General features: G+C 38.3%; 2 protein-coding genes across 4 annotated transcripts in view; one reads left to right on the top strand and one right to left on the bottom strand.

Moving 5' to 3' along the window:
* The window catches only part of NAA20 (N-alpha-acetyltransferase 20, NatB catalytic subunit), a 56,121-nt gene extending 43,844 nt beyond the window's left edge, over positions 1-12,277 (top strand). For all 3 annotated transcript variants that reach the window (XM_037812265.1, XM_037812266.1, XM_037812267.1), the window contains 2 exons: positions 11,176-11,321; positions 11,767-12,277. In XM_037812265.1, the coding sequence (XP_037668193.1) occupies positions 11,176-11,321; positions 11,767-11,852 (232 nt within the window). In that variant the 3' untranslated portion in view covers positions 11,853-12,277. The remainder of the gene's footprint in view (positions 1-11,175; positions 11,322-11,766) is intronic.
* Positions 8,285-24,376, bottom strand: part of CRNKL1 (crooked neck pre-mRNA splicing factor 1) — a 34,694-nt gene continuing 18,602 nt past the window's right edge. The window contains exons 9-14 of the mRNA XM_037812263.1: positions 19,970-20,029; positions 18,619-18,699; positions 17,594-17,833; positions 16,390-16,491; positions 15,690-15,938; positions 8,285-14,727 (exon numbers count right to left, since the gene is read on the bottom strand). Coding sequence (XP_037668191.1) covers positions 14,560-14,727; positions 15,690-15,938; positions 16,390-16,491; positions 17,594-17,833; positions 18,619-18,699; positions 19,970-20,029 — 900 coding nt within the window. The 3' untranslated portion in view covers positions 8,285-14,559. The remainder of the gene's footprint in view (positions 14,728-15,689; positions 15,939-16,389; positions 16,492-17,593; positions 17,834-18,618; positions 18,700-19,969; positions 20,030-24,376) is intronic.

The raw sequence follows: 24,376 nt of genomic DNA, 5'->3' as shown, positions 1-24,376 counted from the left end.
TTTCGGTGTTTTGGTTATCCATATTTTCCGGTTTCTTCATATGCTTTATAATTTTCTGTTGTTTTGGCCTCTTGGCATTTGCTTATCTTGATAGGATCCTTTTAGGATACGCAGGCTTATTTAGACAATTATCTGTAAATTGACAGAGCTACAGCTTGGTGGAGTGTACATTCCCTGACCTACCAGCAGATGGTGTTCCCGAACACCTTGTCTCCTCAACTTCTATGCACCGAGTTGGAGCCCAGACCATGTGGGGGTCCAATCAGTGCACCAATTTTCCGTGTGCAATGGGGACCGCCAGCCCTTTTGGAGGGTGGTGTGCCCCATGCAGATTGGCAGGGAGACCACTCTAAAACCCAGTACTCCCAGCCATTCTTGGGGCTGCGGCTGGAATATCTGGGGGTGCAGAACATGTCTAACCTTTCAGCTCAGATTCCTCACAGTCCCTCTCTGCCATGGGCCCACACGTCCCTGGAATGGGTTTTAGGGCTCCTGGCAGTTCTTTGTGGCACCCTTGCCTCTAGGCTCTGCATACCATGGGCTTTCGTGGAGGAGTCGTCAGCGCCAACACAAGCTGGACAAATACCAGATTTGCTCAAGGAAGCTTTTGGCTGCAGCACTGCAAAGGGGTGTCTCCAAGCCAGCTGCAAAGATGGCTGCTCAGGGAATGGAAGCTACCCACTTCTGCGGTCTTCCACCTGCTGCAGTGGCCCGTCCCTGGCTTGGGGGTTCTTAACTACAGGTGTGCAAAAGGTCATCACCCACACCAAATATTGAGGCGGGTGCCCGGGGCGTGGAAGGTACTCCCCACTGCATTTGACTGGTTCTCCGGGAGCTTTTCAGGTCTTCCACTAGCCCACCTCTGAACGCAGTCTCTCAGTTTCTCCCCACCATGCTAGACTGTGGCTCAAGCTGCTGTTTCCCTGGCGGGTTTCTGTTTCTTTCACCAACCCATCTCCAAATAGTCTCTTGGTTTCTCAAGGTACACAGTCACTATGGCTGTAGAAGTCCCTTCCCGCTTGTGGAACCCTGGAACCACTATTCTGTAGCACTGTCTTTTATCAAGTGTTTTTCACGGAGGAGAATTTCGCTGTCTCTCCTAGTCCGCCATCTTAGATTTCCCTGCCCTTCGTTTTTTATTTTTTTTAATTTAGTTTTATTGAGACATAGTCACATACCATACAGTCATCCATGGTGTACAATCAGCTGTTCACTATACCATCATATAGTTTTGCATTCATCACTGCAGTCTATTTTTGAACATTTTCCTTACACCAGAAAGAATCAGAATAAGAACAATAAATAAAAATAAAAAAAGAGCACCCAAATCGTCTCCCCAATCCCACCTATTTTTCATTTAGTTTTTGTCCCCATTTTTCTACTCATCCATCCATACATCGGATAAATGGAGTGTGATCCATAAGGCTTTCACAATCACACTGTCACCTCTTGTAAGCTACATTGCTGTACAATCGTCTTCAAGAGTCAAGGCTACTGGGTTGGAATTTCGTAGTTTCAAGTATTTACTTCTAGCTATTCCAATACATTAAATCCTCAAAAGGGTTATCTATATAGTGCATAAGAATGTCCAACACAGAGTGACCTCTCAACTTCATTTGGAATCTCTCAGCCACTGAAACTTTATTTCGTTTCATTTCTCATCCCCCTCTTTTGGTCAAGAAGATGTTCTCAACCCCACGATGCTGGGTCCAGATTCATCCCCGGGAGTCATATCCTGTGTTGCCAGGGAGATTTATGCTCTTGGGTCATGTCCCACTTAGGGGGGAGGGCAGTGAGTTCACCTGCCAAGGTGGCTCAGTTACAGACAAAGGGCCACATCTGAGCAACAAAGAGGCACTCAGGGGGAGACTCTTAGGCACGATAATAAGCAGATTTAGCCTCTCCTTTCCTACCCCTCATTTTTGAAGGACTGCTTTGGCTTATAGAGAATTCTTGGCAGGCACTTTTTCTCTTTTAATATCTTGAATATATCCTACCACTGCCTTCTTACCCCCATGGTTTCTGATGAGAAATTGGTGCTTAGTCTTTTTTTTTTTTAATTCCAGGGCATATAATACTTTACTGTGCTGTTGGATTTTTCTTTTTAATTTTTTTATCGAGATAATTTTAGACTTTCATGCATTCATAAAAAATAATAAAGGCAGATCCTATGTGCACTGTACACAATTTCCTCCACTGGTAAGATCTTGCAAAATTATATGGTCCAAGATCACTATCAGGTTGTTGACTCTGATTCAGTCCAGATGCACCATCTTTTCTGTCACCCCAGGGATCCCTCCGGCTGCCCTTTTATAGCCACATCCACTTCTCTCTTGTATCATCAACCCCTGGCAACCACTAATCTCTTCTCCTTTTCTATAATTTTGTCATTTCAAGAAAGTTGTGTAGATGGAATCATAAAGGATATCATTTTGGGATAGGTTTTTTTTTTTCACTCTGCATAATTCTCTGGAGATTTTATCCAGGTTGCGTGTTTCAATAATCTGTTCCTTTTTATTGCTGCGTAGTATTTTATCTGTATTTGTCTGGGTTGTCCAAAGAAACAAAACTGATAGAGATTTACACACACACACACACACACGTGCAATATTAAAGTTATTGTGAGAATTGGCACATAAAATCACAGGTGTTGGCAAATCCAAATTCTGTAGGTCAGGCCACAAGTTGGGAATTGTGATGAAAGTTTCAGTGAATTCCCCAGAAGAAGCTGTGTGGTTAAGGTAGAGACACAATTTCTTCTTTCTGACTGATGAAATCATCAGTTTTCAACTGATTGGATGAGACTTCTTTCATTGCTGAAGGTGATCTCCTGTGGATGTGAGCCTTTTTGTAAATAGGACCTTTGGAAGATGTTATTTGTAGTTAAGAAGTGGCCAGTCAAATCAGGCTGGGCCTTAATCCATATTATTGAGGCCTTATAAAGAGAAGAAATCAAAAGGCAGAAGGCAGTGAAGACTATCTGTGTATCTTCTTCATTGAGGTGTCTCTTAATGTCATTTGCCCATGTTCTAATTGGTTGGATATTTTACTGTTGAGTGTTGTGAGTTCTTTATATATTCCAGATGCAAGTCCTTTGTTACACAAATAGTCCCCTCACTCTTCAGCTTATCTTTTTCATCATCATCTCATGGTCTTTTGCAGATAAAAAGTCTTTGATTTTGGTGAAGTCCAATTTTAAAAATTTTTACTTTTATGGATTATGTTTTTATTCTCAAGCCTAACAATATTTTGCCTATCCCTTGATCCTGAAGATTTTCTATTTTTGTTTTTTTTTTTAATTTTGAAATAAATTCATAGTTATAGGAACAGTTGCAAAAACAATACAAACCCCATACAAAGAACTCCAGCATACCCTGACTCCCCTCCCCCGATACCCCAGTCCACCACCTTTAACATGCTGTCACATCGCTATTTCTTTCCCTCCCTCCCTCCCTCCCTATCATCCATCATCTATTCCTCTGTCTTCTGAACATATGAGAGCTAGCTGCACACAGCGTTGAACAAACACTATAATTCACATATACACTTCCCATGAACAAGAACCTTCTTTTATGCAATCCCATTAAGCGCAGCTAAGAAGTACAAGAGATTCAACAATGATACAAAGCTTACATTCTGTATTTCCTTTTCCTTATGTCTCAACTGTGTCCCTTTGAGCCTCCTGTCCTCCATCCTCAGATCCCATCCAGGGTCATCCTTGGCATTCAACTGTCATCTATTTAGACTGTCTTTTTTTTTTTTTTTCCAATTGTGGAAACATATATACAGCCTAAATCTTCCCGTTCCACCCCCTCCCTAGCATTCCATTAGTGGGATTAATCACATTTAGAATATTGTAATGCTCTTTCCCACCATCCATTACTAGTAATTTCCCTTCACCTCAAACAGCAACCCTACACTCATTTCTTAACTCCCCATTGCCCCTTCCCCCATTTCTCTTAACCCATACTCTACTTATCATCTCTATGGTCATATTCTCTGATAATTTCTTTGTATTTACTGTGGGGCTTAAAATTAACCTCTTAAATCCCTATCAATCTTGTTTTTCTTTGATACCACCTTCACTTCAATAGGACACATAAACTATGTTCCTATACTCCTCCATTCCCCCACCTTTATATAGTTGTCTAAAATTACATATTTTACGTTGAGTTCAAAACCACTGATTTGTCATTAGAGTTTGTGTATTTTATATCATGTAGGAAGTAAATACTGGAGTTACAATTCAAAAATTATTGACTTCTATTTGTATTTCATTGTGGTTGGAGAATGTGCTTTGAGTATATTCAATTTTTTTTTTTTTCTTCCATTTCTTGAGGCTTGTTTTATGTCCCAGCTTATGGTCCCTTCTGGAGAAAGATCCGTGATCACTAGAGAAAAATGAGTGTCCTGGTGATTTGGGATGTAAGGTTCTATATATGTTTGTTAAAATTATATCTCTTTCTCCTTTCTTTGTTTCTCTGTCGGTAGGGCTCCCTTTAGTATCTGAAGTAGGGCAGGTCTTTTATTGGCAACTCTCAGCATTTGTTTCTCTGTGAAAAATTTAAGCTCTCCCTCAAATTTGAAGGAGAGTTTTGCTGGATAAAGTATTCTTGGTTGGAAATTTTTCTCTCTCAGAGTTTTAAATATGTCATGCCACTGCCTTCTTGCCTCCCTGGTGCCCGCTGAGTAGTCACAACTTAGTCTTACATTGTCTCCTTTGTATGTGGTGAATTGCTTTTCTCTTGCTGCTTTCAGAACTTGCTCCTTCTCTTCAGTATTTGAGAGTCTGATCAGAATATGTCTCGGAGTGGGTTTATTTGGATTTATTCTATTTGGAGTTCGCTGGGCATTTATACTTTGTGTATTTATATTGTGTAGAAGGTTGGGGAAGTTTTCCCCAACAATTTCTTTGAATACTCTTTCTAGACCTTTACTCTTCTCTTCCCCTTCTGGGACACCAATGAGTCTTAGGTTTGGACGTTTTACTTTATCTATGGTATCCCTGAGGATCCATTACCATTTTTCGATTTTTGTCTCCATTCTTTCTTTTGTTCTTTCATTTTCTGTTCTGTGGACTTCTAGAACATTGAGACGTTGTTCAGCTTCCTCTAATCTTGTATTGTGAGTATCCAGAGTCTTCTTAATTTGGCCAAAAGTTTCTTTTATTTCCATAAGATCTTCTATTTTTTTTTTTATTTACTCTTGCAATGTCTTCTTTATGCTCTTCTAGGGTCTTCTTTATGTCGCTTATATCCTGGGCCATGGTCTTCTTTATGTCCTTTAAATCCTTTGCCATGTTTTCATTTCTCGATTGTAGTTGTTTGATTAATTGTGCCAAGTACTGTGTCTCTTCTGATATTTTGATTTGGGAGTTTGGAATTGGCTTCTCCATGTCGTCTGGTTTTATATGCATTAAGATTTTCTGTTGTTTTTGGCCTCCTGGCATTTGCTTCGCCTGACAGGGTTCTTTCAAGTTGTAAAAAAAAAAGATAATCTAATTTTTCAGAACTACAAGTTGGTGGCATACACTTTCTCTAACTAACCAGCAGATGGCGTCTGCGAGTCACCTATACCCCTCAAGTCAGTTCTACTCCATCGTGTCCCCACGGTGTTTGGGGAAATGATTCTTGTGGGGTACAGTTGGTGAACTCAGTTTAGGTGCGTTGCTGGAGCCGACCGCCCTGAATGTGGGGTGTGTGTCTGGGTGGCCAGGGAGGAAGGGCAGCTTTACTATTCAAACCCCCCAGGTTCCCAGAGATTCAAGGTCACCACAAGAGTCTAAGTCTTCATTTCAGTTCAGCCCCAGACCCTCTCTCTTGCTGACCCACAAACTACTGGACTTGGCGTAGCATCCCTGGGTTTTCTGAGCAGGCCCCCTTTCTCAGCTGTGATCTTCCAGGACCTCTGCTGAGGTAATGCTGTGCTATGTCTCTATTGCACGCCGTCCCTCAAGGGAAGCCCCGGGCTGCCGGGCCGTGCAGGGGCGCTCTCAGCCTGATGCAAAGATGGCCGAACGGGGGATCTCAACCCCCCCCCCCCCCCGCACAGTTCCTCCTTCCCAGCTCCAGGACAACTGGGAGGGCTCTGGGCTGTGGGCACGGCCCCGGGCAGGAGTTTATCCAGCCCTCTGGGGAGCCAGCTGCAAGCCATGGGGTTTCTTTATGTTTCCGGCTCTCCCCTCCGCTCCCCTGGCCCTGAGGGTATCTGCAGCGGGCTGTCCTCCAGGCCAGACACTGAGAGGCCGGCTCAGCCCTCTCATGCTGTGTTTTACTGCGTGGTACCCACTGTAACAACTGCAGGCGCTCCTGAGTTTTTCCCTTTTTTTTTTTTTTAAAGAACCAGTTGGTCGCCAAACGCCAACCCGTCTCCCCCACACCGCAGCGCGGCTGCATGTCTTCCAGCTAGCTTACTCGTTTCAGAATGCAGACTCCTGGTTTCACCAAGTATATGGCCCCTAGCAGATCCTGTCCAGCTGGTGCATCACTGATACTGGTATTCTGGGTCACTTTCTGGTTTTTATCTAGTATTTTTCACGGAGGTGTTTTTTTGCCCTGTCTCACCTAGCCGCCATCTTAGGTTCTCTGGTGCTTAGTCTTAATGAGCTTCTGTTGGAAGGTTTTTGATGACTGAATTTCTTTCAATTTTATTGGTCTACTGTTACTTTCTGTTTCTTCTTTAGCCAGAGTAATTCGTCCATTTTCATCTAGGTTGACAAATTTGTTGGCATACAATTGTTCATAATTTCCTCGTATAATTCTTTTTAAGGAAGTAGTAATGCCACCTTCCTTCCCCCTTTCATTTTAATTTCGTTATTTAGGTTCTCCTTTCTGTCAAAGGTTTGTGAAATTTATTAATCTTTTCAAACAGCGAGCTTTTGCTTTTGTTGGTTCTCTGCTTTTCTATTTTCTATTTCATTTATCTGAGCTCCATGTTCTTGCCTCCCTTCAGCTCACTTTGGGTTCGGTTTGCTCTTTTTCTAGTTTCTCCAGGTGCAAGATTAGGTTACTGATGAGATTTCTTTTTTAATGTAAACATTTAGAGTATAAATTCCCCTCTCAGCACTGCTTTTGCTGCACCTCATAAATTTTGGTATGTTGTGTTTTCATTTAATTGTCTGAAGTTATATCCTACTTTTCCTATGATTTCATCTGTGATCCTTTGTTTAAGGATGTATTGTTTAATTTCCACATATGTGAGTTTTTAGTTTCTCCCTCTGCCCTTGACTTCTAGCTTTATTCCATTGTGACTGAAGAAGTTATTTTCTATGATTTCAGTGTTTTTAGATTCAGATTTATTGAGACTTGTTTTGGGACCTAACAGAGGACCTATCCTAGAGAATGCTCCTTATGAAGTTGAGATAAATGTGATAAGTGTTCTGTGTATGTCTACTCCATCTAGTTGGTTTATAGTATTTAAGTCTTCTATTTCCTTGCTGATCTTCTGTCTAGATGGTCTATCCATTATTAAATGTAGTGTACGTAAATCTTCTACTACTACTGTAGAACAATCTGTTACTCCCTTCACATCAGTTCATGTTTGCTTCATATATTTTGGTGCTTTGTTTAGGTGTCTATATGTTTATAATCATTCTATCTTGGTGAATTGACCATTTTGTCAATATGTAGTGCCCTTCGTTGTCCCTTTTGACACTATGGCAGACATTCAGTTAAGTCCTAACTGCTTAATGAATAGTTGTGACTAACAAATAGGTAATTTGCGTTTGGAAAAATTTCATTCTTAAATAACAATGGTTACCTACTAATGGGATACGTGAATACTTCTTAAACCTTGGAGACAGATTCTACAGGACTTACATTGCTGTTTCATATTGAGTTCATGTGGTTCTGCCTTAAAGAAAAAAAAAAAAAAATCAAAGCAACTGCCAAAACTCCCAACTTCATAATACAGTAATTTAAAAAGAAGACTCCTCTTCCCAGTTCCCATTCTAGAGGAGATAAAAGATGTATAAAGTTTAACTAAAGTTGGGGGCAAAAGAAGCTGGAGCTCATTCAGAACAGCATTAGCTAACAAAAAAAAAAAGTTATGTTTAGTCGACAGAGAGTTAGGAAATGGGTTCTAACTAGCTATGATCTTGCATGTATAGTTTCATGTATTTATAGGGTAGATGTATGTGTTTGTATACATAATAAAACTGTACAACTTCCCAACAAACAAGTAAAGGAGAAAAAAATTGAATGATAAAAATCAATCCAAAAGAAGGCCAGGGAGGAGAGAAAAAGGAAACTAAACTAGAAAAACAAATAGGAAGCATGAAACAAGATGGTAGACATGGACTCAAATATTTATCAATAATTATAACACAAAGTGATATGGACCAAAAGACTCCAGTTAAAAGACAAAGATAATGAGAACCATATTCTATTTACAAGAGATGAAAGACTGAAAATACAGACATTTTTAAAAATTACCATGTAAACTCTAGCCAGAAACTTGGTATACTTCCTATAGTTCAAGGTAGTAATTATTTAACAGAGTGAAAAGGGTCACTGCATATTGATAAAAGATTAAATTCATTTTAACAGTTAAAAGATTTTATGTACCTAGTGACAGATTCAAATTCAAAGTAAAAATACGAATTGACGAAACTAGAAAGAGAAATATATCAAGTCATCATCATCATGGGAGATTTTAACATGCCTCTTTCTAATTGGTAGAACAGGGGTTGACAAACTTTTTTTCTGGGCAATATAGGAAATATTTCAGGCTTTGTGGGCCATATAAGGTCTTTGTTGCTGCTTCTTTTAAATTTAAGAACAACTTTCAAAATTGAAATAACCATTCTTAGTTCCAGAGCAATACAAAAATAAGGTTGGCAGGTGGATCCATGCCTTAAAGAATTTCATCAATTGGTAGCCAAAATATCTGTCCATAAAGAAAACTATGGCTTTTCTATTAACTTTTATCAAACATCTAAGAAATTTACACAAACCCCAAGGGAACATTCCTTCCTTGACTTATTTTTAAATACTGGGATAACCTAGATAACAACTTGACAAAAAGTATGAGAGGAAAATTTGAGGAAACGCTCACTCATAGATGCAAAATCATCAGCATAAAAGGATAATACATCAAAAGCAAGGTTGTTTTAACATTAGATGTCTTTAATACACACTACCACACCAACAAAGTAAAGAATAAATGTTATCTCAGTAAATGCAGAGAAAGCTTATGATAAAATCCAATATTCATTCATAACCACAAACAGCTAACAAACTATAGAAAGGGGAGAACTTTAACTTTAAAAAAGGAGTTATTCAAAAAACCTGCACTGAACATTATATTTAATGAGAATGCAATGAATGCTTTCCAATGCTTTCCCTTTGAAAACCAAGTACAAGACAGGGATGCCTGGAGTCACCCCTTTTTAATAATTTCCTGGAAAACCTACACAGTACAGAAAAGGAAGAAAAAGAGATGAGGATTGAGAAGAAAGAAACAAACGCCACAGCAATCTAGAAATCAATGTTTAGAATCAAAAGTTAAGCAAAGCTGTTGGGCTTAAAATCAGTACAAAAGTCAATTCCATTTCTATATACAAACAGAAAAGATGCCATTTTCAAGGTCATAAAAAAACATAAATGGAGAGAAAACCCATCCATGCATTAGAGGACTTGATATTGCAAGGTTGTTAATTCTACCCAAATTGATCCACAGTGCGATCACAATCCACATCCTAACAGGTATTTTTGTGGAACGACAAGCTGATTCTGTAACGTAAAGGGTAATGCAAAGAGCCAAAAATAGACAAGTTATTCTTGATGATCAATAACAAAACCAGCAAACTTGCCCCTCCATATACACAGCTGTATTAGACTCTGTACTAGTTTAGCTGGGAGTGTCTGGTAAGAAAACACATTACTACCTTACCAGATGCAAAAAATGAATTCCAGAGTTATTAAAAACTTAGCTGTGAAAAAGCAAAATTTAAAAGCCCCTTGAAGATAACATAAGAGAGTGTCTCCGTGACCTCAGGATAGAGAATTTAAGCCATAAGAAGCACTGACTAAAGGAAAGGTTCATACACTCAACATTTAAGTTAAGTAACTTATTTCATCAAAAGATACCAGAAATTGGAAGATTATTTGCAAAAACATTGCAGTGTTGAATATTCAGCAAATAGAAAACAAAGAAAAATATGTAATACTGTACAAAAGGAGAAATCCAAATGGCTGATAAATGTAAAAATGTGTTCAGCTTCATTAGGAATCAGAGAGGCAAGTTAAAATCACAGTGAGCTTGGGTTCTGTGGAGTGGAGTTTGACCCACTTCTATGAAAGTGCAAGCTGGTATCATCAGTTTGGGAAATAACTTGGCACTAATGAAGTTGATGGTGTGCGTGCTCCTGTGACCCAGCAGTGAAACCCTACCCCAGCTCTAGTCCTTAAATCTGCACCATGAGGCACACTACAGAAATATGCAGAGCAGCACACTGTAACAGAAGAGTCCAGAAACATTTATCAAGAGGACAATGGAATGCTGCACAGCATCCAGCTACACACAAGGTGAAACCTCACCGTCTTGACTGGCAAAGGCAAATCAGAAAAAGAGTATATAAGGTAGGATTCCTCTATATAAAGCTCAGAAACAAGAGAAACTCAGCCATAAGTAGCAAATCTACAGCAAAAAGCAAAGAGATGATTATTACAAGAATCAGACGCACAGTCCTGTGGATAAGCAGGGGACATTACTGACCCAAGGGCCCTGGGGGATGCAGCCCATCTCCCACAGCTGCAGTGGGGTCGGTCATGGCCACCCGGGGCTTCACTTCATATTCTTTCATTGGTACCATGTGCATATACATATGGATGGAAACACTAGGACTGACTTGAAAAATGAGCATATCATTACCATGACACAGTAATTTTTTTAAGACAGCGATTAGAATTGTGGCTAAATGCTTTTGGGGGGTTTGCCTTTTAAGAAAACATGTAGTTTTGAAATATTAGTATGCAAACAGAAAGTCATCTTTTTGTACTGTAATATAGTTGTCATAAATCCTAAGTAGCAAAAATTGATTATTATGATGCAGTCTGCTGCAGGGTCCCATTACTACCATACTATAAGTAGTCAAAGTAAAAACAACGGTTGTCTTGTTTGTGTCTATTTTCTAGGGTTTTGCACATTCTAACTTTTTTTTTTCTTTTTTTAAAGAAAGGGTGGATTTTTTGTTGATCTTTTTGTAAGAGTATCCAACCAAGTTGCAGTCAACATGTACAAGCAGTTGGGCTACAGCGTATATAGGACAGTCATAGAGTACTATTCAGCCAGCAATGGAGAGCCTGATGAGGATGCTTACGGTAAGCAACCCTCCCAAGAGGAGGCTGAAACATTTACACCCATTCCACAGACTGAACTATTCAATTATTGTAATACAGTTGAAAGACACCATACTGAAGGGTATTTGTTGACCTTAATGTTTCAAATTTAAACATATTTAAATCTCCTCTAACATGCCTTTACAAACTTACCTAATGTGTATTAACTAATCAATGGTCAGTTTCTGTAAATTACTAAGATTCTGTAAAAAGAACATTTGTGTGATGAGCTGAATTCCATATGGGGTTTGGGTAGCATTTATTGTACTTAAGATTAGGAGTCTCACTTAGAAATATCCTTCTCTTGGACTCTGTGGAAGTGGAGGTAGAGAACAAACTTTTTATGGTAACTTTACCTATACACTTTAAATTTTATATAAAATGATCTTATATTTGGGTACTTACATTAACTTTTGTTTCCTAACAGATATGAGGAAAGCACTTTCCAGGGACACAGAGAAGAAATCCATCATACCTTTACCTCATCCTGTGAGGCCAGAAGACATTGAATAACCAAGGGCAGTGGTTCTTAGGCAGATGCTCCAGAGATTTTATGGACAATATGATTTTCATTGGATGATCTTGGAGCTCTATTAGGAGAAAAGTAATCATTTAGGTCTTAAAGATGTTAGGAGAATACAGGCTATATATCATTGTTTCCAATTAGCAATATCAACCTTCTGAAGCTGTTCACTGTAATAAAACTCAATCAGAAAGGCAGCTGGGTCAGGAGGAGACATTCCACTCTCATGGTTCATAGTGTTGACTATAAGCTAGGGATAGTCACTTGCTCCAGCCGCCTCCTAAATTCTGTGCCTGAGAACCACTGCTGCAAATATATATATATTTTTAATCTTGTATTGAACTGTTAATTGAAGCTTTAAAAGCATATATGAAATTTATAAATCTAAGATGTATAATAAAACGCATTGACTCTACTGGAAGTTTACTGGCCATTTATAAAACCAAGTCAGAATTGAGAAAGTTCATCAGTTAGGATGTTTTTTCTCTTAATTATTGGTTTATATATAAAGCATTTTTTATGCACATTTGAAACAATCCTTGCCAGGCACTTAAGCTTCCTTCTTGTTACATGGTAAATTATTTTTCAATTACTTGTTTTCATACTGTTAGTCCCTGATTTTTTTTCTGTCTCATCTCAGAATACTTTGCTTAAACCTTGCCTTTTTTGAATATAAAAAGATGCTGATTTTTTTTTTTTAAAGGTTTTGGGAAAAAGTACCTAATTCCTGAAGAAAAGCCATATAATGAGATCATAGCCCAATCACGTATTTCCATGTGTAGTTTCATCACTTGTAATATCTGTGGAAGAAGCAGCTAGAGAAAAATCCCCAAGAAATGATTACTAAAAACCTTTTAACTTTTGAAAGGACTTATTTTGGTTGAATGAAAAAGGAATCCCTTTTGTACTCTCATGAGAACATAACATTTTCCTTCATGCATTTAACACTGGCACTTGACTTGCCAGAATCTGAGTTTATACTGAGAACATAAGTAATTTTTTAAATGAATATATGCAATGTAAACAGAAAATATAATTCTAGAAAGACTCCCTGATTAGTCACTTACAGTGTTTTGACCTGTTTTCAGCCCTGGACCCTACAGACTTCATGAAGGACGTTAAAATCACGAATTCTCTTCCTCACAGACCACTACTCAACAGTCGACCAATTTTGACTCCCCAGCACAAAATGGGTCCAGTGACCAAAGCAATGAGGCTGACAGTGGATTTGCCTTTTATCCAAATTGTTCCTATAGTCTTCTGTCCTCAAACACTGTCTTATTTTCAAGATACAATTTAGTGACACTGTTGACTAGTTTTTATTCCCTTGGTGCTTAGTAAATTTGCAAATTAAAAAATAAATGTACTCATTAATGGTTCTCATGTGAAAAAGCCTTGAAGGTAATGCTAATCAAATAGCTTGAGCAGTGAACAAAATAAGAAAAAGAGGCTTGAGAAATACAGGCCAGGCTGAAGGAAACAACCTCTCAGCTCAGTTAATTCAGGCAAATACTTTTTGCTTGAGAATATGTGCACACCTATCAGCAAATATGCTACTTTAACTTTCATTATTTAGCACAAAGGGTAAGTTTAAGGTGTCAGGTGTTAACAGGTAAACATACTGCAGCACTCTAGGAGATGCTTATCAGTACTCTAGGTAAAAATGATTCTACTGTCCAGTAAGTTTGGGAAAGATGACAGTTTCACTACTGGAGACTCATAATGTAGCAACTCAAGGGCTTTAAGAAGCCTAAAGAGAATGATTAACAATGTTTAACTCTTAACCCAGGGTTTCCCAGACTTACCTGAACGCAAGACATTGCTTTCACAGCACACTTACTATCCTTTAAAAAAAGCATTACAAAGATCAACCAATTTGAGAAACTGTAATTGGAGCATAAGTGAGATTTGACTAAAATGTTCTAGGTAAAAAAGACTTTGTTCAGAAGTATAATCACTGTAAATTATTTTCCAAGGAATGTTTTAAAAAGCACTAGTATTTAATGGTTACTACTAAGAATGTAAGGATATTTACAAGTTAAAAGTAAACTAAGCCCATTCAACTCTACAAGGAACTAACATATTTATGAAAATGGCTGGGAATGAACATTTAATGAGCACCTATATATGACAGATATATTCCTTTTCTAATTTAATCTTTAGAATAGGCTGGCAAACTATTGCCACATTTTATGAACGAGGAAAGTGAAAATAAAGGTTAATTATAGATTACTAAATGGCAGAGCTGGGAAATGAACTCATGTCTGTGACTCTGAAGACCTGAAAAAGTTACAGTTTGAGATGAATGAAGAACATGGGCATGAGAAAACTACACTATAAAAGTCACTGCAGAATGTAACCTGAAAACTTGTAGAAAAAGACCCTCAAAAGTCCGCAAATCCATCAAAAATAGATGCTAAGTGTTCCCTTAACTAGATTTCCTAATGCACGACATGGGCAAACTGGTTAGAAAAGTTTGGCCTCAAACAGATAAATCCAACAGGTAAAACATTCCTGTACTTGCAATCTCCCTCCCCTAACTAACCCAAGAGCATTTTAAAAATAATCTGAAAGTTATCTGTCAAAGATTCTAATCAATTCATTACTGGTAACATATACAAAAATGTAGAGTCGTCACACGAGTTCCAAGGTATTAATTTATAAAAATAAAATACTTAATATGAAAAAAAAAAAAAATCAGGATTCACTCTCATCAATGTCCTTATCTGGATCTTGCTCTGCAGCCTCCTTTTCCTGTTGCTGTTTCTTCCAAAGTTTGGCCATGGCAAGGAGTTTGAGGTTGGGCTGGTTGGCAGCATCTTCTGGAAAGATGTAATCATAGTATTCCTCCCAGCCTGCATCAGACTATAGAAATAAAGTAAAGCAATTAAAAGGTAAGCTAACACGTGGCTGAAACACCCACATTTCGGTTACTTTAAAGTAAAGTATTTTCACTGGGAAACCCAGAGTTCTAATTCAGCTTATCTGATGTTCTTTCAAAACATCATCAGCGTCTACTACAGAAAGAACAAGGGCTGGGGCGGAAAGATTAGGAGTGAACAGGCCTGACGGAAAAAAAATCTAGAAATCTAAGCACAGTTCCTCTGTAGTAAACCAAGAAGAAACTTGAAAGTGTCTCCAACTCCATCTTGCAGTCTTATACTTAAAGTTTTGAATGATTTCGTAAGATATACTTAATATTTCTTCAGTAGCCAAAGCCATAAATCTATGCAGTATTCTGACTTGCTGCCTTCATCCCCACCTCCAATCATTGACTTTGCTTCCCAAATATTGATCTAACATAAATCCTGTTCTAGTTCATCTTTCATACTTGCTTATTAGTTTATGACAACAGCCTCCTCACTGGCCTTCCCTCTGACCTAAGCCCCTTGAGTCCATCTGTAGGTGGTTCCTGGCATGTATCCATATGACGACCTGCCCCTGTCATTTTCTATTTAAAAGCCTTCCACCATTCCTGACAAACTCCTTCACATGTCCTACAAAGCCTTCTATGGATTGGCTCCTACCTAAAAGTTCAGTTTCATTTCCCACCACTCTGACTTCCTGCTTATTGTTTCAGAAACATCACACTTCATGTAGTTTCAGAAATCAACTGCCACGAAGAAGCCTTTGCCAAACTCCTCCCACTCTCCATCCCTGGCAGGACTATCCACCCTGCTCTGTGTTTTCACAGTACCCAGAGTGAAATATCCCCCCCCATTCTAAGATTGTACATATGCCATTTAAAAATAGAAATTTCGAAGTCCAATTTCAAATTTCTATTCATTTGATATGAGATGAAGAGCTCCCAGGAGCTCAGTTCTTACCCCATCATCAGCCTGGACTTTTCTTCTCTTCTTGACTTTCTCTGGCATGAGTTTATCCACCCTCTCCTTATCTGATACTGTTCCAAATTCATCTTCAAAGCCTCGCCAAGATTCCAACAACATTAGTCTCTCTTCCTTTTCTTCACAGTTTCGCATGGTTTTGTTAGCCTCTTCATAAATCTGTCTGCATTTAGCCAAACTTCCTTCTTTCCCTGAAGACAACTCAAATTGAGCAAAACTGATCCATACCTAAGGAAACAAAAAAATTATAGAACCAAACTAACCATGTCATCCAGAAGTTAATAATGTAATAACTATAAAGCTAATATCTAGCTAATGACATCTGAACATATTAACATTTCCACCTCTAGTATCGATCCCATAAAATATGACATATAAACAAACTCATTCTACATCCAATTAGGTATCTGCAATAGTCTTACAATCCTGACAAGAGTTTAATTTCCTTTTTATCACCAATCTTGTGATAACCAAGAAACTGATGTGAGGCATAAATATTGTCCAGGTATAAGCTTAATATTCCAAAGTCCTCTGAGACTCACAGGTTTTCTTTAAGAGGAAGTCATTTACAATAAATTAAAAAAAAAACCAAAAACTTGAAATATAGTTAGTATATTCTTCATCTGAGGCTGCTGATTCAAACAAAACCAAAGGAAAATCTAGAGAAAATCTAGGATACCTTGACATGTTGTGTCCGTTGAAGCAATCGTCGATAAAGATTTCGTGTTCTTTCAGTTTCTTCCTGCTCAGTTTCAAAATCAATATATGATTTCCAAAGCACCTAAGAAAGATAACATGTCAATCTTGACATTTAAAAAGCAACATTCCCCTATCCAGAGCACAGCGTGGCTATGAATCTAACCTAATCCAGGAATCTAGGACTTTTACCAAACAATTAAAGAACAGAAAACATACAGAGAAAATAAATAATACTGGTATTTACTAGCTGGCCAAAACGTGTCTAGAATTCTGGAATATAAGGAAAAAGATCTTGGATTCATTTTAGGATTCTGTCAGAGTTTTTTCAAGTACTGAACTTATCAAGAAGAGCTGAGAAACTTGTCAGGAGTCTCCTGGGCACCTTTCTTGATTCTGCCACACACAACAGAACTTCTGAGAATTTAGGCCTAGATTAGCCAGTACGTACTGTTCCTGTCTCCAGAAGAAATTCCTTGTTAGCATCTGAGTTAAATTCAACATGCGTTCTGTCAGGGCACAGGATGAATAAAATGTGAACCTGACCCCTGGGAGCTGGCAGTCTGGTAGAGGAACTGAGGCAAGCTGGTGGAACCTAACTGTGTGTGAGGCCCAAACCATCAAATGAAGTGTCCGTATTAGTGCAAGGTTAACAGAACGGCAGGGCTGAACTCTGGGTCCTGAGAGATTTTCCTTCCTAGCTGTAGTGTGGCACCCCCCCGTGGCTCAAGCTTTAATACTGCCTGGCCAGGACTTCCAGGATAGGGACTTCCAGGATAGGGAACATACTGGCTTAGTTGGAGACCCTTTGTTGGCCAAATTCAGGCAAGATTATGCCAGAACCCTGGGACAGGCAATCGCACCCTTCATCTCCCTTGCTCTCCATACAGGATTGCATGCTGGCTTTCTTCCTGCCTAACCTTCTCTTCCCAATCCCCTTCAGTCCGCCCTGTTTGAGAAGGCAGGGAGGGAGCCAATCAGCCATTACATTACATTCCAATATATCTTGGGTGCCATTCTTCCTGGGGGTTTGCTACAGTCTGGTATCTGACTACCATCCTATCCTAAAAACAGAAAGCCCTGCTCTGAGTGGAAGAGACTGTGGTTGGATGGTCTTACACAACTAAACTGCATGCACATCTAGAGACGCGTCTGACACAAAATCACATCCTGCTCATGGTCCTCACCTCTGGCATGTCTAGGCGTGGCTGGCTGATGGCTAACTCGTAGATTGCCCGGGCTCTCTCAATATCACCAAGGATTGTCTCTAATTCTGCAAATTTAATCCAAGAAGTACAATTTTCGGGTCCAAATTCCAGGAACTTTTCATAAAGCTTCCGGCATCTGTCAAATTCTCGAAGCTGTAGCTCCAATTCTATATAACCTTTAAATAACTTGTTCTTTGGACATTTGCCTATGGAAGTTCCCTGGAAAATAAAATGAGCAAGCCTCTGTAATACCTTAGTGGGTTCAACCTGTGTAGAGATATCATTGGCTTGTCCCTAGAAGCTGTATTTTTTGGGGGCTGAGGAAATACCTTGTAGAGTAAACGGGGTACAGAGCTCTTTCCTTCTGTGGCATGCACTATTCATGCTGGTTCTTGAAGAAAGGCTAAAGGAAACCTGTCAGCTGACAAAAGTCTTCTTACTGGTTCCTATTCAGCAGGGGCAGTGTTCCAGAAGCGTTTGGGCAAGTACTCTAGATTTTACTTAAAGTTTTTCAGGATTTCTTAGGGAATATTGTCATCAGATGTATAAAAACTCTTATAAATAAAAAGGTAATGAAAGAATGAAATGTGACTTGCTGCCAATAGCTAGGCAAGAGTAGTTTATCAGGATACCTGCATTCAAACAGAGTATTTCATCCTATTAGGGAACTTTAGAATAGCTGTTAAAAAGGAGGTGTACTTAATACACCAAAAATTTAGCACACAGTTAGACTAGTAATTCTAGTTGGGAAAAGATCTGGCAGCTCTAGCTATAGCAGTTTCCTATGGTGAAACAGAATGTTCATTTACCACAGCTAATAGGAATAATTTAGGCATTATCATCCAAATTTTATTCTAAGGCCGTGTTTTCTAATGTGTCTCAGGCTATAAAGGCATAATATCTCTCTTGCTTTCTTAATAGGAACTGGACAAGTTGTCAGCACTAAGATTTTAATTTCTTCCCCACAGAACTTGGTGATGCTTCTTGATCCTTTCTTTACTTACCAGAGCTCTTCTGGCAAATGGTAAATTTTTCTGTCTTATTTCAAACCGTGCATATAGTAACCACATTTTGGCAAATGTGAACTAGAAAACAAAAGCATAAAAACATCTAGCTTAAGAGACAAATTTAAATTGAGTTGAATTAAATTAAATTTAAATTAAAGGCTATCGGCAATTGGATTTCCTTAAAACTTCAGAGGTAGAAGGAATGTGTATTACTTGTTTACAAGCAAAGATAACTGTATTTATTTTGTGTGCCAGTTTGGATGTACTATGTCCCCCAAAATGCCATGGTCTTTGATGCAATCTTGTGGGGGCAGATTTATTAGTGTTGATTAGATTGGAATTCTTTGACTGTTTCCATGGAGATGTGACTTAATCAACTGTGAAACGTCTGATTGGATAATTTCCATGGAGGTGTTACCCCGCCCATTCAGGGTGGATGTTAATTGGATCACTGGAGTCATAAAGGAGTTCACGGACAGAAGGACCTCAGAGCAGCTAAGAGTGACATTTTGGAGAGAAGCTACACCCAAGATAGATACTTTGAAGAATGCACAGGAGCTGAGAGTGGAGCTGGAACACAACCTGGGATCAGCAGACACCAGCCACATGCCTTCTCACCTAACAGAGGTTTTCCAGATGCCAATGACCTTTCTCCAGTGAAGGTACCCTATTGATGACTTACCTTGGACATTTTCATGGCCTTCAGACTGTAACTTTAACTAAATAAACCCCCATTATAAAAGCCAATCCATTTCTGGTATTTTGCATAACAGCAGCATTAGCAAACTGGAATATTTTGCAAAAATAATAAAACAAACCAACCATGACCCAGAACCCTTACTATACTTCATAACACTGAGATGCCACTACTTAGAACAGGCTATGTTTTGTATTTTACATGCTTTTAAGTGGGCAGAACATCCTACTACTTTTCCAGAAGGTAACTCAGTCAACAGCTCTACAGAAGGAAACATACTGTTTCTTGCACTGGGAAATACGGCAGTGATACGTTTAAATCATTTATACAAAATGCACATGTTCATTGTGCAAGCACACATTCACTCAGTTACCAACAAACACATATATTTGTCTCCCACATATGCTGCATGCTCTCTGGATGTATGTCTTCCTCCTTCTGTTCAGTCTATTCAAATGACCCATTCTCTGAATTTCTGTATTATCATCTGTATTGTTCATTTATCACTTCACACATATTGCCCTCTCAACTAGACTGGAAGCTTTCCAGAGGCAAGGAGCACAGCTTGTTCTTATTTACGTTTTCTACAGTGCCTTGCAAAGAAGTAACATTTTGACCTGTTTGGAAATGAACACTTTAGAACAAACATACCTTTTTGTGAGGAATTAGTTCCAAAGAGGCTTGGTACACTTGCCTGGTCCTTTCAGGATCCTGTAGTAGGATAAGAAATTTTTACAAAATGTTGAAGTCTATTGTTAATACACATTTTACAAGTTACTAATTTTACTAATACTAATAAAAATAGCCCCCCACTCCACATTCAATATATTTTCACAAGTTACTGTTTTCAAACTCCAATTTCACTTATGATTAGATGTGGGAACTGCCTTTGGACATTAAATTTTGGTTTAAACACCAACAATCAGCCATTAGACTCTGAGCACTTCTCTGTAGAAAGGTTTTTTGACTGACAGTAGAAAAAAACAAAGATGCTTTACATTCTCAACAGCACAAAATTAATCTTTTCTATTAATTTACACAGAGCTAATCTCTGAAAATGGCACTTGTTCTTTACTAGACGTGAAGATGTATTATCTAGCCATGAAGATAATTTATGAGAAAACCCAGGAAACTATATATATATATATATATATATATATATATATATATACACACATATTATTTATATGTAAGTAAAATGAAGGGCTGCTTCATTGTTCCCTTTCAAGATCCACTTGGTATCTCGAGATTAAAACAAACAAACAAAAATCCCACACACCACCCATGTGCCCACAATAGACATAAGAGGTTAAAATGTTGCAGAGTGAATATACAACTGCATGGCTGAACAAAGGCCTACTGAAATTTAAAATGAAATTCTGAGGGAGAAGCTTCTGACTGACCAAGATGGTGACATAAGAAACTCCAGGAATCCATCCCCAACAGAATCTTTGAATGATAAGCAAAAATTGACAGAGCCGTCTTCCCCAGAACTCCAGATAACAGTAAAGGGTTACAGTAACTGTATGAACTCTGAATCAAGAAAACACAACTTAAAAACAGCAGGAGTAGCTCATGGCGCGTTTGCAGTCCCCACCCCCTCCCTGGTGCAACCTGCACTTTTGTTATGGGCCCCTGGTCCTGTTCCACAGGAGTACAGAGTAACCCCTATGCACATGCTGGGGTGCTAAACTATTGAGTGGTCCCCTAAAGGACTGAAGCAGGACACTCGTCTATGTCTTGCCACCGCAAAACTTGCCCTGCACACAGAAGCAGCGCAGTGTAAGAAACAAAGTGGCCCGAGAAAAGGATTCCTAGGTTCATGACATACAAGAAAATACCCATGAGGGAGGGAGATCTATTTTAGACAGAGTAGAGGGGGCATTTAGAGTCCTGTGAATGGGGAAATTTAGATTCCTGTAAATGGGGGAATTCCTAAGGCAATGAAAAGATGGACAATATCTAGTACTATCATTTCAGGTTGATTTTCTTAAGAAGGACTAAATTCTGAAGAACAGCCAACACCAAGCAATTTAGCAAAGACTGTGAAAGATATTTTTTGCATTGGTTCGTTTGTTTTTTTAGCTCCAGGCACTCAAGAAAATCTGTGTCACGACCACAAGCCAGAACGAACTTAAGAAACAGTTCTGGGACTAAATTCCAGAGTTAAAACATTAAATTATTAAAAATTATAAGACAAACAAACAGGAAACGATGGCCCCTCTAAATGCACAAGATAAACCTTCAGAAACCATCAATGAAGAAAAGAAGACTTTGATATGCTGGACAAAGACTTTAAAGAAATGATCTTCAATATGCTCACAGAGCTAAAGGAAAAAATGGAGAAAGAACTAAAGGTTATCAGGAAAATGACAAGTGAACAAAATGAAAATTTCAAAGAGACAGAAATTCTAAAAAGGGAGCAAACAGAAATACTGGAGGTGAAGAACTTGTAACTGAAATAAAGAGTTTCAACAGCAGGAGCTGGAAGAAAAAAGGATAAGTGAATTCAAAGATAACACAACTGAAATTATTCAGGTTGAGAAACAGAAAGAAAAAAGAATGAAGAAAAGAGAACAGAGCCTAAGAGACCTGTGGGACAGCATCAACAGTACCTATATATACATTATAGGAGTCATAGAAAGAGAAGAAAAAGAGAAAAGGACAGAAGGATTATTCAAAGAAATAATGGCAGAAAACTTCCCAAATTTAATGAAAGACACAAATATGCACATTGATGAATCCCTACAAACCCCAAATGTGATAAAGTCAAAGAGAACGATGCCCAGATACATAATAATCAAACTGTCCAACACCAAGAACAAGGAGAGAGTTGTGAAAGCTGCAAGAGCAACAAGTTATGCACAAGACAATCCCATTTTTGATTAGGTGCCAATTTTTCATCAGAAACCACAGAAGCAAGAAGGCAGTAGTTTGAAATACTTAAAGTGCTGAAAGAAAATAACTGACAACCAAGAATTTTATATCTGGTTAGATGGTCTTTCAAAAATGAGGGAGAGATTAAGACATTCTCAGATAAACAAAAGCTGAGGGTTATCTGTCACTACTAGACCTGCTCTACAAGCAATGCTAAAGGGAGTTCTTCAGACTGAAAGGACACTAGAAAGTAGATCAAAGTAGCATAAAGAAATAAAGAACTTTAGTAAAGGTAACCATATGGGTAATTATAAATGCCAGTACTATTGTATTATATTGTTTAATATGCATTAAAAATTATGATGAATTGATGATTTTGGACATACAATGTACAAAGACAAAATCTGTTACAAATACAAAAAAAGGTGGGATGAATGGGTATAGTAACAGTGTATGTGCTTATTATTGAAGATGGTACCAAATTAAACATGAGTTTTACAGATTTAGGGTGATCAATTTTAACCCCATAGTAAGCAACGCAAATACATGAAAAATATATTCAGAAAGAAATGAGAAGTGCTTCAAAAATGGTACAATACAAAAAGCCAACAAATATGGAAATAAGCATAGCAGAAGAATTGAGAGTGAAAAAAGGAATAAGACTTACAAACACAAAACAGCAAAATGGCAAAAGAAATTACTGTATTATCAGTACTTAAACATAAATGGATTAAACTCTCCAGTCAAAAGGCAGAGATTGGCAGAATGTATAAAAAAGCATAACTCAACTATATTCTGTCTGCAAGAAACTTACCTTAAATTCAAAGACAAAAGTAGGATGAAAGTGAAAAGCTGGAAAAAAATACATCATGTAACTAGTAGCCAAGGAGAGCTGGGCAGCTACTATATCAGTATCAGATAAAACACACTTTGAGTCAAAAAATGTTACGAGGGAAAAGGAAGGGTCACTATATATTGATAAAGAGGTCAACTCAACAAGAAGACAAACAATTATAAATATATATATGCACCTATCAGCAGAGCCCCAAAGTATATGAAACAAATATTGACAGATTTAAAGAGATAGATAGATGGATCTACATTAATAGTAGGATACTTTAATACTCGACTCTCAATAATGGCTAGAACATCTATATAGAAGATCAGTAAGGAAATAGAAGACTTGAACAATACTCTAAATCAAACTAAGAGGCATACATAGACTACTTCACCCAATGACAAAATACATTCTTCTCAAGTGCACGTGGATCATTCTCCAGGATCAACCACATGCTAGGTCTCAAAAAAAAGACTCAACAGATTAAAAAATATTGAAATCAGGGGGCCATAAGGTCCTGCAACCTCACTATGGGGTATGTACTTGGAAGATCCGAGAGCAGAGACATGAATGGACAGTTGCACACTGGTGTTTATGGAGGCAGTATTTATGACTTGTGATGGGTGGAGGAGGCCTAAGGGTACACTGATTGAGGAACAGAATGGTGAACTGTGGTGTATGCATACAATGGAATACTGAGCAACTACGAGAAGGAGTAAAGCTGTGAGACATGCAATGAGGTGAATGGATCCTGTAGACAGCATTTTGAGTGAAATATGCCAGAAACAAAAAGACAAACATTATAATGCCTCACCAATATGGACTGACTGCAATGTGTAAACTCTGGGAGTTGAATCTTAGAACACAGCCTAAGAGGAAAAGGATTATTGTAATGGTCCCTAGATTGTAAGCTCTTACAGCAGTCAAATCTATTTCCGAATTGTAATGGCTATCTCCAAACTCTGAGATGCTGATCCCTTTGTACATAACCTGACTGGTCCCTGGAACGTTGGGTATCTGTGTGACACGTGAAACTCAGAGCTAGAGCTCGGAAGATAGGAATGTCAGTATTAACGCATACAGCATCTATTAAAGAAAAATAAAAAAAGCTGAAAAAGAGCCCAGACTTCAATTAGAGATATGAGTGAAGCAGATTTGGTTAAGACTAGGGCAAATAGGGCCAAAGGGTAAAGGCTGAAACTGACTGTATGTTAAAACTTCAACTTCCATGTGAGACCAAGGGAAGAGAGGTTTATTTAGTGCAGGATCTATATTTTCTAAACAATATAATTTCTACAGTTTGTTCAAACACCACAATTACATGGAACTTTTGAATAGTATGG

The sequence above is a fragment of the Choloepus didactylus genome, chromosome 19, assembly GCF_015220235.1.
Source record: "Choloepus didactylus isolate mChoDid1 chromosome 19, mChoDid1.pri, whole genome shotgun sequence".
NCBI lineage: Eukaryota > Metazoa > Chordata > Mammalia > Pilosa > Megalonychidae > Choloepus > Choloepus didactylus.
This window is presented reverse-complemented; position numbering and strand designations above follow the sequence as displayed.